We start from the raw sequence: 14,532 nt of genomic DNA, 5'->3' as shown, positions 1-14,532 counted from the left end.
TAATATTACCTAATTTGCAAAAAATGAGCTAAAACTGTGCTGACAAGCTGTCAATTATTTATGTATTTAAATACCATAAAGAAGGTTATTATTGTACGCCATAGTAATTTATTACACACTAAAAGCTTTACAGCAAACAGAAATAAGCTGCAGGCTTCATGCACTCAACAAGTCCTTAAATTCCCAGTTGTTTCTTTGCTGTGGTGCATTTCTAAATCTGTGTTCACAGTGTTTTAATTACCTTGTTTAACAACTTTTTTTTAATCTAATCAAACAAGTACAATTATAGGTGTATAGGTTTAGTGGAGAAAACTGGGTGATGCATTGATCATCACTTTTTCATTAACAGAATAAACCACTATGTTTACATCAGCATGCCTGCCTGGTATTATTGTTGTAACACTGGACCATCTGTTGATAGATCATGTTTAATCTTGTCAAACATTACTAAAATGTGAGGAGGCAAACAGAAACACAGAAAAATCAGCAACCTTTGTTACCAAATAACCTGTTTATTTCATTGAGCTAATGAAGTAAATTATCTATCAACATAATGCCTTGGTACCCACGCCAAAACTTAATATGCCTCCACAAAATCCATGAGTGCACAATATTGTTAATACAGTGAGTATGGAAAATACAGTCACTCTTACTTGAACTCGAGAGAACAAACAAGAATCAATAATGATGGTGTCCATTTTCTGATTATATCATAAATGACTACTTCTATTGCAATAGATGTAACATTCACAATGTTGTTATCTTATGGCATGTTAAACTTGTTCAGTGATTGATCTCCCATATCAAAAACTATCAGGTTGGCATACATAGCTTTCTTAAAAGGCAGTAGCTCAGTGTTCATTTCTAGCAGTAGAGACTATAAAAAGAAAAGCATTTATTATATCTGATTCTAATGGTAAACATAATCGTGTCTATATCTTAATTGTAAATATCTGACATTGAGACAACGATGTAAGAAAAGTGTTCCATAAAATTCCAATTGTCTGTCTGACAAAGCAGAGCGGTGAAACAGTTCTGCTTAATTAAAAACTACACAGAGAAAAAAAAAGGAAAAAAAAATTGTCAAAAACAATAAACTTGATGCAAAAATTAACATTTGACAGATTCAAGCTTGACAATGGAGCCCTCAAATTTTGCACATTGTAGCATTGTCAAGCAGTAGTGTCCATGTTGTTCCTGCTACTTGGGCGCTCTTCTTTCGCCTCTTGCAACGGTGCGTTGTTTCAACTGGATTCTGGCTGCGGCTGCTGTTGATTTTCCAGCCAGAGTTCAATATCCCTTCCCAAAGTAAGTGTAAACAGTTCAGCCATTAAGACTGCTTTAAATTATAAATCATTGAGGGGGAGAACATTTTTTTTTTTAAAAAAGAACAACAACAACAACAACAACAAAAAAAGAAAAAAAAAAAAAAAAAAAAAAGAAAAAAAAAAGGAAAAGGCTCTTCCAAGCTCCCAGAGGTCCATTATTAGGACACAGAGGAGATCGGGTTGAGAGGCGAACCCATCTGTGTTAGCACCTTGTCCAGCCACTGGAGGGGCCCATGCAGGTGCACCTCGATCCAGCAGGGGGTGCTGGTGACATCCTGTCGGTGATACTCAGCTCCCCAGCCCTGAGGAGAGGTAGAGCAAATTGTAAAAGGATGACTATGATAAATGATGTTGGCAGTCATTAAAAAAGATATTCCACATTTTTTTATGACATTTTTTTTTAAGTGTTAGATTCTCCTCACCTTGACAAAGCTCATCCTAATGGTACACATCTTAGTGAGCTCATAGACGGCCTCAAAGCCGTGGTTGACCGATTGAGCCAGAAGCTGAGCAAACTCCTGGTTGTTAAAAATCTTGAGGCTGCATCCGCTGGGGATCTTGCAAACGGTGGTGGGGTGGAAGCCATGATGGTAATTACAGTTACGACTCTGGACAAAAATGCTGGTGTCACTGAGGCACTCGGCGTACACCTCCCCTCCCACGTAGTACAGGTGCACTCCTGGTAAACACAGACAGAAAACTGATTGTAAGAATATTTGAATCACAATTCCCCACAAGAACAAAATGTGTGCTTTCTTATTCTCTTCTGCCATGGTACGTGGCTGCTGGGTTTACCTTTGCCAATGTGTCTGCGGGTGTTCTCGATTGTAGAGTTGCGGTTGACGTTGGACAGCAGCCCGAGGCAAAAGCGGTTTTTGTTGTTTGAAGGGTCGGTGAAGCCGTCCACAAGCACACTGGTTGACGAGGCGTGGTAAGCCTCTCCTACACGATTGTTAAGTTCATAGTAGACGATGGAGCACCAGTGGCTCGGCTCCTCGTACTCCACCGGTTGTACATCTGAGAACAACAGGTCAGATTAAAATGGGTGTCTTATGGGAGGCTGTGGCTCAGGCGGTAGAGTGGGTTGAACACTAATCGGAAGGTTGGTGGTTCGATCCCCAGCTCCTCCTATCCACATGCCTAAGTGTCCTTGAGCAAGACACTGAACCCTAAGTTGCTCCTGATGGCAGCACCTTGCATGGTGATCTGTCTCATTAATGGGTGAATGGGAAAACTATGTTAAAGCGCTTTGAGATACAAGTACAGATACAAGTATTTGCTCAGGACATTAAGATGCATCATATTAAGAACTGTTTTGTTTGTTTGATTTTTTTTTTTTTTTATAAATCTATTGAGACACCATGGGACTGTGAGCAGTTAAAGCAAAACTGTACTGGACTCATTAAGTAAAAATGTTTAAGTGGATGAACTTCACTGAACTTATTATGGAAAAGGTATTTCATACAGTGCAAATTTACCTCACGGGGTTGTAATCAACAATACACTCCCAGTCATTCACATATCAAACCAGATACATGGACGCAGTCTGGAGAGAAAACAGACTGGTCGACTAGTTTACATTACAGAAATTCATTTTAACCAGCTCCTCAATGCTTTTAGCATTGAAATATAAAATCATGCTGATTTCTGTGAATGATTATCTGCCTAAGATTGACAATTTACATTTATTTTCATCTTGACCTCGTTTTTGTAATTTAGTTAAATCACAGGAACTGCAAAGTGCACTGAACTCCATCACAGTCCTCAGATACCATACAAATACAAAATATACAGAAACCCTTAAAGAAAAAAACCATCCGGCAAGATTACTTTTTTTTCCTTGCAGAGCTACCAAGACATCAAACAAGTCTAGACGGCTTTGCAAATTTTTATGAATTTGGTGAGCATGTAACTTTGAATTTATTTTTCACCTGCATGATGCATAAGAAACACCTTAAAGACTCAATATTCTGAACTAAAGGCAGTGTTTCCTCAAACCATTGGGAAACGCCACCCACCTACACAACACAAGCCTCCATCAAAACCTAGCATAGGCTGGACTGCGTATGAAAAGCTTAAGGGCTTTTAATTTGAAATGGAGTATTTTAATTTAAACGGATAGAAGAAACAGCAGCGTTGGAGCAAACAAAGGTGTAACTTTGTTATTTACCTCTCTTCTGTGTACTCGTTTCATTTCAGCTCAGTGTGCAGAGTCTCTAATATGATTTGTTGTCAAAGACAGTTGCATTAGTTTCTCTTCCTTGATCTGTTTCATGAAGGGCTCCGCCCCCCCCCCCCCCCCAACTCACACAGCACAGGAGAGACAGGTGAAGAGAAAATAATGTTGTCCTACCTGCCGACAACAATGACTTGTTACATTACTTTAAGTACTTTAAGCGAGAGAGAGAGCGAGAGAGGCTCTGATCCATCTTGGCGTTTGGAGGAGAAATACCTGTCTGTAGAAGGTTTGGCGCAAAGTTAAATCCTAAATTCAATGTTTGTTTATTACAGGCCCAAATGGCCTGTAATATTTTAATTCATTGGGTATAATTTGGTAGCACAAGCCCAGAAAAGAGCAAAAAATGAGTCATTTCAGCAAAGAAAGCTGTTCAGGCCTATCTGGAATATCCTGTATTTAGTTATATGCAAAGGTGAAGACACAACCACTGCTGTTACTTTCCATTGTAGTCAAATCGTGCAGCCTTCAGAGTGGACTTTCTGGTTAAAGTTTCAACCTTTGACTGGTGGGTTCCCTGTATTGTTATTTTTGTTTGTTTTCATTTTTGGGTGCAGTGCTGCCGTTGCTCTAACTGTTCGCGCTCCTCACCTCCTCTGGCCATGTTCGGCGGCACCACGCTGCTGCTTGTTTCCATGGACTGGCTCTCCTGGCCCAGCTGCTCATCAGGGGGCATGTAGGCCGGGGGTGGGGTGTCAGCTGAGACATTAAGAGAGCAGTTAGTGAGGATGAGACCAGTTGCTGCTGCTGGCAAATGGTCACGCACGCGCGCACACACACACACACACACACACACACACACACACAAAGTCTCCCTAGACTCCAACAATCATCACAGGATCTGTACCCCGGAAATGGTGTCAGATTACACGTATCCCTCACTTGCTAAGCCACATGCTAACCCATTCCCAACAGAAATGCAATATGAGCCTTTTCGAGCCCTTACTGAGGCATACAGGGAAAAAAAACAATGCAGAAAACATCTACTTGGATGTTTCACAGATTATGATGCGTGCTCGTGGAGACAATGATGACTGAGGCTTTACAGAACAAATAAACTCAAATCCTGAAATCCTAAATTGCTATTAAAAAGCCTGACTGCCTGCAGCCACCGGATGTGTCAGCAGATCTGGACTGGAGCAGAATAGAGCACTAGTCAACACACACACACACACACACACACACACACACACACACACACACACACACAAAGTATAATTCAAACAGCCAATGATATTTCTACAATATACAGGGACTACTGAAAATGACTGAAAGTATGGTCTCGGCTGAGTGATGTTTTGTCATGTTAGATGTATCCGTCGTGTCCTCAGTCAGTAACAATGAGGCAGAAAAGCTGCATGGCCCACTGAGTTGGTGGCTTGACAGCAGCCAGCAGCCCTGGCTCTGCTGCACACTGCCGAGTTAGCATTTCCTTTGTTCTTATTTAGTAGCGTAGCTTGATTTGGATGAATATAATAATTTGACCTGTTAAGAGTACTGTTTAAAATTCATCATGAATGGGTTTAAAACTATTAGGAAAGGATAAAGATGTAACTGTATAATATTTTGAATATTAAAAAAAATGTCCCTGGACTGAGAGTGTTGGTCATGATGAAAATCTCAAACTTCATTCACCTTAACTTTGGCTCAAGTTTTGCGTCACTTAACTGCAAATAACATTTTTCCCTTACATTATACAACTTTAAAAAGAAATCAGCAGAGACCAGCTACAGTTAAGAGAACACAATAGTTTGGCATGTTTCCCAGGGTCAGGTACGTGAGGGCGTTTGGTGTACCTGGTAGCTGGAATGGACTGGAGGGCCCCGAGCTGGCAGGAGAGTTGGGATAAGTACCACTGCTAGCTGGAGAAGAAGGATATGGAGAGTTGGGAGAAATGGGAAAGGAGCCGCCGCCGCCGCCGCCTCCTCCTCCTCCTCCTCCTCCTCCACCGCCTCCACTGTGTGGCTGTTGGAAGGACTCTGGAAAGGTGGCGTTCAGGGGCATGTGTGGCTCGTTGTGAGTGAGGTTGCGAAACTGTACCAGCAAGCTGTGCTGAGGGTTGAACTCGCTGTGCCGCGGTACCAGGACAGGAGGGAGCACTGGAAGGTGGAACCAAACAGGGAGGGAGGACAATGAGTTGAAAATCCAAAATTCAGCAAACACACATACATACTCATCAATCAATAAGAAGCCCATGTCTACCATATGCCATTGACCAGAGAATCTGATTGAAGTTTGGCTTTTCCTTCTTAATAATGTATCCCCCCATTACCATGGAAACACAGAAGATTACACAAGAATCAGAGAAACCGACAGCAGGAAACAGAAAAGTTGACATTCGTACTCGATAAATGACTTAAACTCTTGAACAACTAATTGCAAATGACTGATAATATGCTCTAATACATACAAACACTTGAATGGTTTTATGGCCATGTCACTGTGGGCATTATTGTATCCTTTCAGCATGATGGTATTCCTGACAGTAGGCAGCAGAGACATGTTACTGTTAATCAAACTACAATGGAAACTTTACTATCCACCAATCTGAAATGACTTCATATAACTCCAATCTGAGACTTGATGTGTAACATTAAACACAAACTGCTGCCAAACTCCAGCAATCACACATTCCTTAAAAGCTACTTTAGACCTTGGTAGATATACAGCCACAAAGGCCCTTCATATTTATTTTTATCTCCACATTTGCCAAAAGGATAGTGTGTTTCCCTGGCCTTGATTTTCACCGACTGACTTTAAAAGTCCTGTCTCCAAGGCTAACCCCCCAAAACTACCCATTTGGCTTTGCTTTGAATGATACGACGTGCCGTCTCTCCTGACCAACATGTGATCCACATCTTCACATTGGTCAATACAGAGCTGGCAATCCCAAAGCAGGCTGTCCCCTCAGGGTCATCCATGAGTGTATGTGATGCAGTGTAGGAGACACAGAGAGAGAGAGAGAGAGAGAGAGAGAGAGAGAGAGAGAGAGGGAGAGAGAGAGGGAGAGAGAGAGGGGAGGGGAGGAGTAGTAGTGATGAGAAAGTGCTGGAAGTTTAGTCTGAGTGGTTTATGCATTTAGTAAGCGGCTCTCTGATGCCACACCCCATCTGGAGTGCCTGAGGCATATAATCTAATAAGACTCCTCGAGCTAGTGATATTGATTTTCTGTGAAATGGAGGGGGCGGGTAGAACAGGCCCGTGTGATGACAGCCTCCTGACCTTTGTGGATTTGTTTACCAGCTCTACAGTTTACTCAGAGCTCAAAGGGATGTGCACAGCTTCGCATTGGTTTCATCCGTCTTGTATTCGCAAGTCAGAAAACACCGATCCTTGTTTTTCCAGTTACAAATTCAAAGACTGTCGCTTACAAAACACATTTTAAATAATTTTTTTAAACATTAAGAAGCAAATGTTAAAAAGTAGTGCGAGTGGCAACAAGTGTGCCGTGACTGTTTATATTTCCATTTAAAAAAGATATATTGCAGATATCTGAACGGCCTCTTCTTCTCCTTCAAAGCATGAAAGAGAATCTGCAGTGTCTGTGGAAAATGTAAACAAGCCCTCTCTGGAGCCAGTGTTTGGTTTGTCCCTTTTAGGCTACTGTAGAAACATTGCATGTCCCGTGAAGGAGGACCTGCTCCCTACGTAGATATGAAGGGTTCATTGTAGTGCTGTCCTAAAACAATCTCAAAAATCAGTATCAGGGTCAATCAAGGATAATCTGGTTCCTCCAGACGACCGCTAACAGCTTCAGTCTTCTTTGCTATGATTACAGTCATTAGTCATGTTAGTGAGGCTGTGGCTCAGTCGGTAGAGCGGGTTGCACACTAATCGGAAGGTTGGTGGTTCGATCCCCAGCGCCGCCTGTCAACACGCCTAAGTGTCCTTCAGCAAGACACTGAAGTTGCGCCTGATGGTGAGCCATTGGTGTGTGTGAATGTTCTCCTGATGGTGAGCCATTGGTGTGTGTGAATGTTCTCCTGATGGTGAGCCATTGGTGTGTGTGTGTGTGAATGTTCTCCTGATGGTGAGCCATTGGTGTGTGTGTGTGTGAATGTTCTCCTGATGGTGAGCCGTTGGTGCGTGTGAATGTTCTCCTGATGGTGAGCCGTTGGTGTGTGTGTGAATGTTCTCCTGATGGTGAGCCATTGGTGTGTGTGTGTGTGAATGTTCTCCTGATGGTGAGCCATTGGTGTGTGTGTGTGTGAATGTTCTCCTGATGGTGAGCCGTTGGTGCGTGTGAATGTTCTCCTGATGGTGAGCCATTGGTGTGTGTGTGAATGTTCTCCTGATGGTGAGCCGTTGGTGTGTGTGTGAATGTTCTCCTGATGGTGAGCCATTGGTGTGTGTGTGAATGTTCTCCTGATGGTGAGCCATTGGTGTGTGTGTGAATGTTCTCCTGATGGCAGCACCCTGCATGGTGATCTGTCTCATTAGTGGGTGAATAGGAAAACGCTTTGAGACCAGAAGGTGATGAAGTGCTATACAAGTACAGACCATTTACAGTCTGGAAACCCTGTTCGCAATAATGTTCTTAGCTTCTCTGGCGGCGAAACAATCGGTGACTAGTGCTCAGTGTGACTAGTAGCGTCCAGCAAAACGGAACAAAAGTCTTCTCCCAATATATTTTGGCTGAATGGTGATATACAATATATATCTCGATATCTTCCACAAAATGAGGGGAATATACATTTGTAAGTCAAAGCTACATGTGAAATGTGACAGTGATCAATATGAAATACAAACGCAACGATTCCTCCACCGGATGAAAATACACTGCTGCAAAACATGTAAATGAAAAATTCTATGGAGGTAAATAGCCCACATAAAAAAAAAAGAAGATAAAAGAATGAATGAAAATGAGTCTTGTCTCATTTTAGGTTTCTGGCACAGCGGTGTTACTGGTGGTGGTGTGGTGGTGTCCATTCATTTGCTCTATTCTTCATTACGTGCTGTACATTAAAACATACACTAGTTCTGCTCATGCACACATGGCTCTTTTACTTTTGCCGTGATGAAGGTGCGGCTCGGATTATAGGACTCACAACATCAACATCATAAAAAAACCCAACTGTTAACCACTAAATCACCGGGGAGCAGGGTTTTGGTCCCTCCCCTCACCCCCAAAACATTAGCATGTTCCCATCATGCCTTACTTTTTCCTTCGTAACTGTTAAGAATAAAGCAACTAAGAAAATACGTCTACGTGACGACTCGGAAGGAATTAGATACTTTTGATTAGCCATGCAGTTTTGGAACATTTATTGAAGATAAAAATTGATACACAAAATGGGCTGTGATTGATATACACAAGTGTACAAGATGGGAAGGGACTAATTATCACACTCTTACCATTGTAAAGTAAAAATGCAAGATTAAGTCTGCTGACATTGATTTGTTTCTAAATTTTGTTGCAGTGGTGGCAGAGTTTTAATTTTAACATTATCATGAAATTTTTATCCCATTTCTGCCAAAAGATCTGTTTACATTCCCACAAGATGTTAATTCAAATATATATATATATATATATATATATATATTTTTTTTTTTTTAATCGTTGAGAGTGTGTGTCAAATCTTCCCGTATCAAAAGTGAAGATGCATTCAAGCCATTATTTGACGACGCTGTTTGAAGACGGCACAGGTACCTACCAGGGCTCTCCACTCGCTTGTAGTGATATGGGTTGATGCAGACCTCCTTCTGTTTGGAACCAAACGGGTACTCGCACACCTCCAGGGGCTTGAGCTCATGGTGGGACTGGAGGTCCGGCCAGCGCCACACTCTGCAGTAGATAACGTGAGGAAGACCTTTCCGGTGGGAAACCTGCAGCCGGCCGTCCAGTGATCTTGGAATGGTAACACACTTGCTGGGCTGTCCGGGACAGCTCAGGGCTTTCTCTAGGTCCTCCATGGCGCCTTTCTTCTTCTTCAGCTTTTTCACCAGCGCATCTACCGCCTTTTCTGCCCATTTCTCCTCCTCGTCTCCCTGTTTCCAGCCAAGCAGGCGTTTGACTGCTGGGCTTGTGAAGGAGAAGAGACTGGACATGGAGGTCATTCTGCAGGCTGTAGTGTAGGTAAAAAGCAGGAACTCTGTGGTGGATGGTCACTCAGTCTGTCCAAAGGTGTTTACAAGCCACCTGCTGATGATCTTCAAAGAGAGTTTTGGCCTAAAACAGTTTGTGAGTGTGTGATCAACAAAAGAAGCCACTCCAGAGTGTGAATGTAAGTGTATGTGTGTGTATGAGTATGAGAGGCCGAGAGATGAGGGGTGGGGTGAGGGGAGAGGAGAGGAGAGGAGAGGAGGCTTTAGCCTTGTCTGACCAAGGACAGGAAGCAGGGGAGGGACGGGAGTCAGCAAGCAGGACGCAGCTGCTGCTGCTCAGGAAGGGCCCTCCAGCAAGCTGTCCGGACTTGGGTCACCACCACTGATGGAGGAGGAGGGGGGAGGACGGGAGAGGGGAGGGGGAACGGGGGGTGGAGAGGGTGCGGGCTGCTAGAGCTGAAATCAGGACCTGTGCTGAACCGACACGCTGCAGCAAGTCTCACCGGGGCAAGTTCGACACACGTCTTAAAGGGAAGTGATCATTTCTCAGCAACACACAGCTCCTCTCCAGACCGACTTCAACCAGAGCAGTCAGTATTTTTGCTCCGTCACCCGTCTGTAAACAGAAAAGAAAGCAGATTTATGTACAAATCAGGAACACAATCATTTGTTTTAAATTACGTGTAACTAGTTTAATAAGCGAGTCTTTCCTAACATTTGTAAATAATATCACAATTAAAAGATTTTCTTAAAATCTGCCAATAAATAGTCTTAATATCAGAAAGGCATGCGACAAGTACTATTCTCAATCAACACAATAATCAAAAGCGCCTCTGTCCTCTTTTTGATCTGACACATCATTTCCATAAAAAAAGCCTCAGGCTTGCTGAAACTTGATGACTCAATTATCTGGTAGGTGTTTTCTGCAGAATGTCATGCAAACGAAAAGATAACTGTGACAGTCACACTTACAGCCAAACAAATTGAGGAAACTAAATGGAAAGGAGGCTCTTAATCTCAAAATATTAAAACGGGTAACATCTTTAAATGGTCAGTTAAACTGTGATTGATTGGTACAAACTATTTTCCATCAAGAAACTGGGGCGAGTCAGGGAAAAGAAGCATTATATATAAACTGTTTGATATATTTGTATGTTCAGGGGACATTTTTTAAGTATGTTGCAAGTGGGTAAAATAACACTTATGTGTGAGCTGAAACAACAAACCGACATCCTGTTTGAGTGAGCGCACACTTTACAGAAAGCAAAAAAATACAAAAGTGAGGTTGCCAGCAGAGATAGCAGCATCTCCTTTAAATAATTAAGTTCCGCTTTTATCAATAATGTTATTATAGTTCTGCACTGCACTCACCCAAAAAACGAATAAATGCTTATGCTTGATCATAATCATTAATGCAGTATTGCATCAGATGTCTAACGACGTCCCCAACAAACTGCTGTTTACAACTAATGTCTGGATACTGCGTGTTTGAATGTGTTCCTGACTTACTACTACACATGGGGAAACAAACCACGCCGTGATAAATGACACTTCAATCCATATCGCAAAGGCAAAAGTAAGCAGAGGGTCAAACACGGAGCATGTAGCAGCAGAAGCAGCTGTTTGGGGGCTTGTGAAACTGGCCTGGTCAGAAAGGATATAACCACAAAGAGCTGCTTCCTCCCTCATCCCATCTCTGCCCGATCCCTCCCTTCCAGCACACAGCTGTCCAACAGCGCTGCACCCAGCGCCGCTGCTCATTGTTCTACACGCACATTAAAGTGGAGGGAAACCTCTTAAAAGTACGACATTTAGGCATTAACGACAATTTGCAGCCTGTAAATGTTGTGGCTTTTTCTGGTGCTCCAACAGGCAATGTTAAAGCAGTCGTTTCAACGTAGGCTGATCAGATTTGGATCAAGCCGGCCTCGTTTACACTCGACGAGGAGGGTTTAATCACTTCATTGTTGACTTCGCAAAGACAAGTAACAGATTTACAATTTAAGGACATATCCACTTACTACTGGACAGTATGGATATAACCAAATAAATATTTTTGACCACATAAATCTAAATTAATATTGCAACAGCATTGTAGGGATGATTTCTGATGCCTTCACAACATATTTACAGAATGAGATTTTAAAATAAATCATCGTCATCAGTAATGTGGATATAATGACCACGATTAAAATGACCATGTTACTGAAACACATTCTTTAAAACCAGAAAAAGAGAACACACATCACAATATTTAAAATCTAAAACAATATCTAGTCTCATATTTTGATATGGACACAGTATTGCCAAGCGCAACATCCAACCTGCCTCAAACAAGCACAAACATGTCATTTGAACACTTCTTAACCTAACTTCTTTGACTGGAGACCTGAAGCACACAAAACAAAATGTGTTAATTGCATCTAAATAATAACCCTTCAGATGAATCGGATCATCTTTACAACCTGAAAACAGTTCATTCTGATAACTCATTTAGTTTTCACCATCAAAGGCTGGAAATCAAATCAGTCTTGACCAAATGCACATTTTATAATGCCACATTTTGAAAACTAAATGGGAGCAGAACTGAAACCACCGATTGCTGATCGATTCCTAACTGCATCATTTAAAAGAAGATTTGTATTCCCACAAAAACGATCAAGAACTTCTGCACACGTGATAGAAATTTACTCCACTGAAGATGACCTCCATTCTGTATATGGGAAAATGCAGTCCTCTTTATTTTGACACATTGAAATGACATGACCAAAAGAGGGCCATTTTGTTTAAGTTTCCAAACGATAACATGTCAAGAAATCATAATATAGGATTTACGAAAGGAATCAGTACACCTCTTGAGCTCCGTTCAAGGCCCAAACCACTCCATTCAAATCGGAAGAGAAACCGATTGGAGGTGATAAATAATAGAGATCATCCCGTAATCGCTGATGGATTATCCCGCATTAGGAGCTCATCACAGTTTGGACTCTTCTCCTCAGAGTTCAACGACTGAATTGACTTGAACCGTCATTTAAAATCTGTAAAAACTGGAACACCGGAAAAAAAAAAAAAAAAAACTACTGCATTTCTTTACTGTGTGGAATCTGTCTAAAATACTTGACAAGTTTACGTGCAAGTAAAAGACAATATGGAAAAACAGTTCAGTGAGAAGCAAGCACCCCCCCTCCACACACACACACACACACACACACAGAAAGAGAGTAACGAGATTTAGAAAGACGCATCTAATGTTACACAACTCCCCAAACAGTAGTAAAAATAACTCCAGATGCCGCTCTCCCCTAACTGTAACATAAATATAAACACGGTCATGTGATCATGAATTAATTGAGAGGCATTAGCTAACTTTGGTACGTAGCAGGCTAACGTGGAGTGTGCTAACGAGCCGAGCTATCTTTACCAGAACAAGTTCTGGTCGGACACCTCGTAACGTCCATCAACATCTACTTTTAGAGGCCAACGTCTCGGGATAATGTTTCATACTCAAAAAAACCCAGCCTGGTGAGCCGTCGTCGCGTCCCTCCCGTCGGTTAACATGTGTTACTTCGCCCGTCCTCCTCTTTCCTCCATTCCGCAAACTTTTTGAACTTCTCCCAACTGAAGCTAAGCTAAGCTAGCCGCTAGCCCAGCGCACCGCTGATGGACTTCAACTTTCCGTTCAAAGCGTCAAACATCCATGAAGTCACAAACCTGTCAACAACGCACCGGAGCCACGCAGAGGATTTTCTTTTTTTCTTGATAACATTTGGGGCTCGACTTCCTACTTTGTTGTCCAGATTCGTCTCGCTTCCCACCGCTGCTTCCCTCCGTCTCCCAGAGACATGTCCTCCGGGTCCCGGAGATAAGTCGACTGGGAGAGGCGGCGTGCAGAGATATCACTCCGCCGTGCTGACAAACTAGTGCTCGCTTCGGCGCTAACAGCGAGGGGAGATTTAATCGCGTATCCCCTGAACCATACTGCATGAACACAAAGTAAAACCATCGTTTTATATTTTGCTCCAAAAGTATGACATTCGATAGCTTATTTTTATTTTATTTTTTTCTCCACATATTCATTGTTTTTTTCTGGCGCATGTGGGTCAGTGTGTTTCCGAGTCAACAAACTTTTCTCCCCATCTTTGACAGTTACGGCCACATTATCACGGAGAAAATGTCAAATAATACACGAGCAGCTAAACTTGTAAAAATAAAAAATAAACGTGCTCACTTTTACGTGTGTATATATACATATATATATATATATTTTTACATTTCAATGTTTGAAGTGGGAAGTCTTACGGTGGTCGTGCTGCGGCTCTGGGACGTCTCACAAGTTGCTGGCTCCACTCAGTCTGGAGCGCTGCGGTTTGTTGTGTATTGTTGTCCTTTGTGTTCAGTTGTTCGAGACGGGAACAGTCCCCGCGTTGTTAACCGCTTTATCTTTAATTAATCAGACTCACAGTTACTATTACACATCCATTTCCGTAGACGAACCGCTACTCTCTGACAGGATAATGTTGGGAGTGCGGACTCTCCATTCAGTCTGTGGGTTCCACACTAACTGCAGTGTTCATGTTCAGCCACTAGTGGGCCACTGGCAGCCTGAAAAAGGGTCGAGTTATTTACTGGCGTGATTAATACAACTTTATTCTCTCTTTCTGTCTCTTTCCTCATGGAGGCAGAGATGTAACCAGACCTCCATTCAAGTTTACCAGGCCTTCATTAAGAAAATTCAATATTTTTGCAAGGTGAAGTGTTTCCTGATTAATTTTGGTTGATTGTCACTCTAGATGATATCAAGTAATGAAGTTTGTGAAAGATATCCCTAAAATTGTATATACTGGCCACATTATGGTTGTATGTTTACTGAACAAACATTTTCATGCATTTTACAAACCTAGACTGACTTATAGCATTCATGCT

The 14,532-nt window shown here is 42.1% G+C and overlaps 1 protein-coding gene across 3 annotated transcripts; it reads right to left on the bottom strand.

Moving 5' to 3' along the window:
• Window positions 1–488: 488 nt before the first annotated feature.
• smad5 (SMAD family member 5) lies at window positions 489–14,136 on the bottom strand. Of its 3 annotated transcripts, XM_069171287.1 has the most exons (8): window positions 13,321–13,456; window positions 10,113–10,225; window positions 9,219–9,733; window positions 5,361–5,663; window positions 4,156–4,263; window positions 2,124–2,345; window positions 1,751–2,007; window positions 489–1,630 (listed from the first exon to the last, which is right to left on the bottom strand). In XM_069171287.1, the coding sequence occupies exons 3-8, from the start codon at window positions 9,619–9,621 to the stop codon at window positions 1,487–1,489; spliced, it is 1,437 nt and encodes a 478-aa protein (XP_069027388.1). In that variant the 5' UTR covers window positions 9,622–9,733; window positions 10,113–10,225; window positions 13,321–13,456; the 3' UTR covers window positions 489–1,486. The 3 variants fall into 3 exon arrangements, with proteins under 3 accessions (XP_069027388.1, XP_069027386.1, XP_069027387.1); XM_069171285.1 differs by lacking the exon at window positions 13,321–13,456 and adding an exon at window positions 13,909–14,136 and having other exon boundaries at window positions 9,219–10,225; XM_069171286.1 differs by having other exon boundaries at window positions 9,219–10,225; window positions 13,336–13,456.
• Window positions 14,137–14,532: the final 396 nt, after the last annotated feature.

The sequence above is a fragment of the Embiotoca jacksoni genome, unplaced genomic scaffold (assembly GCF_022577435.1).
Source record: "Embiotoca jacksoni isolate LCO1_2020_lvr unplaced genomic scaffold, fEmbJac1.0.p SCAF_5, whole genome shotgun sequence".
NCBI lineage: Eukaryota > Metazoa > Chordata > Actinopteri > Embiotocidae > Embiotoca > Embiotoca jacksoni.
The sequence above is the reverse complement of the archived record's forward strand: the minus strand, read 5'-3'. Positions and strand labels throughout refer to the sequence as shown.

Coding starts and splice junctions, on each gene's coding strand:
- smad5 (XM_069171285.1), bottom strand. CDS start 9,621: ATGACCTCCATGTCCAGTCTCTTCTCCTTCACAAGCCCAGCAGTCAAA. Junction 4,264..5,360: donor CAGTCCATTCCAGCTACCAG/GTACACCAAACG, acceptor TTAATGTCTCAG/CTGACACCCCACCCCCGGCC. Junction 2,346..4,155: donor GCCGAACATGGCCAGAGGAG/GTGAGGAGCGCG, acceptor TGTTGTTCTCAG/ATGTACAACCGGTGGAGTAC.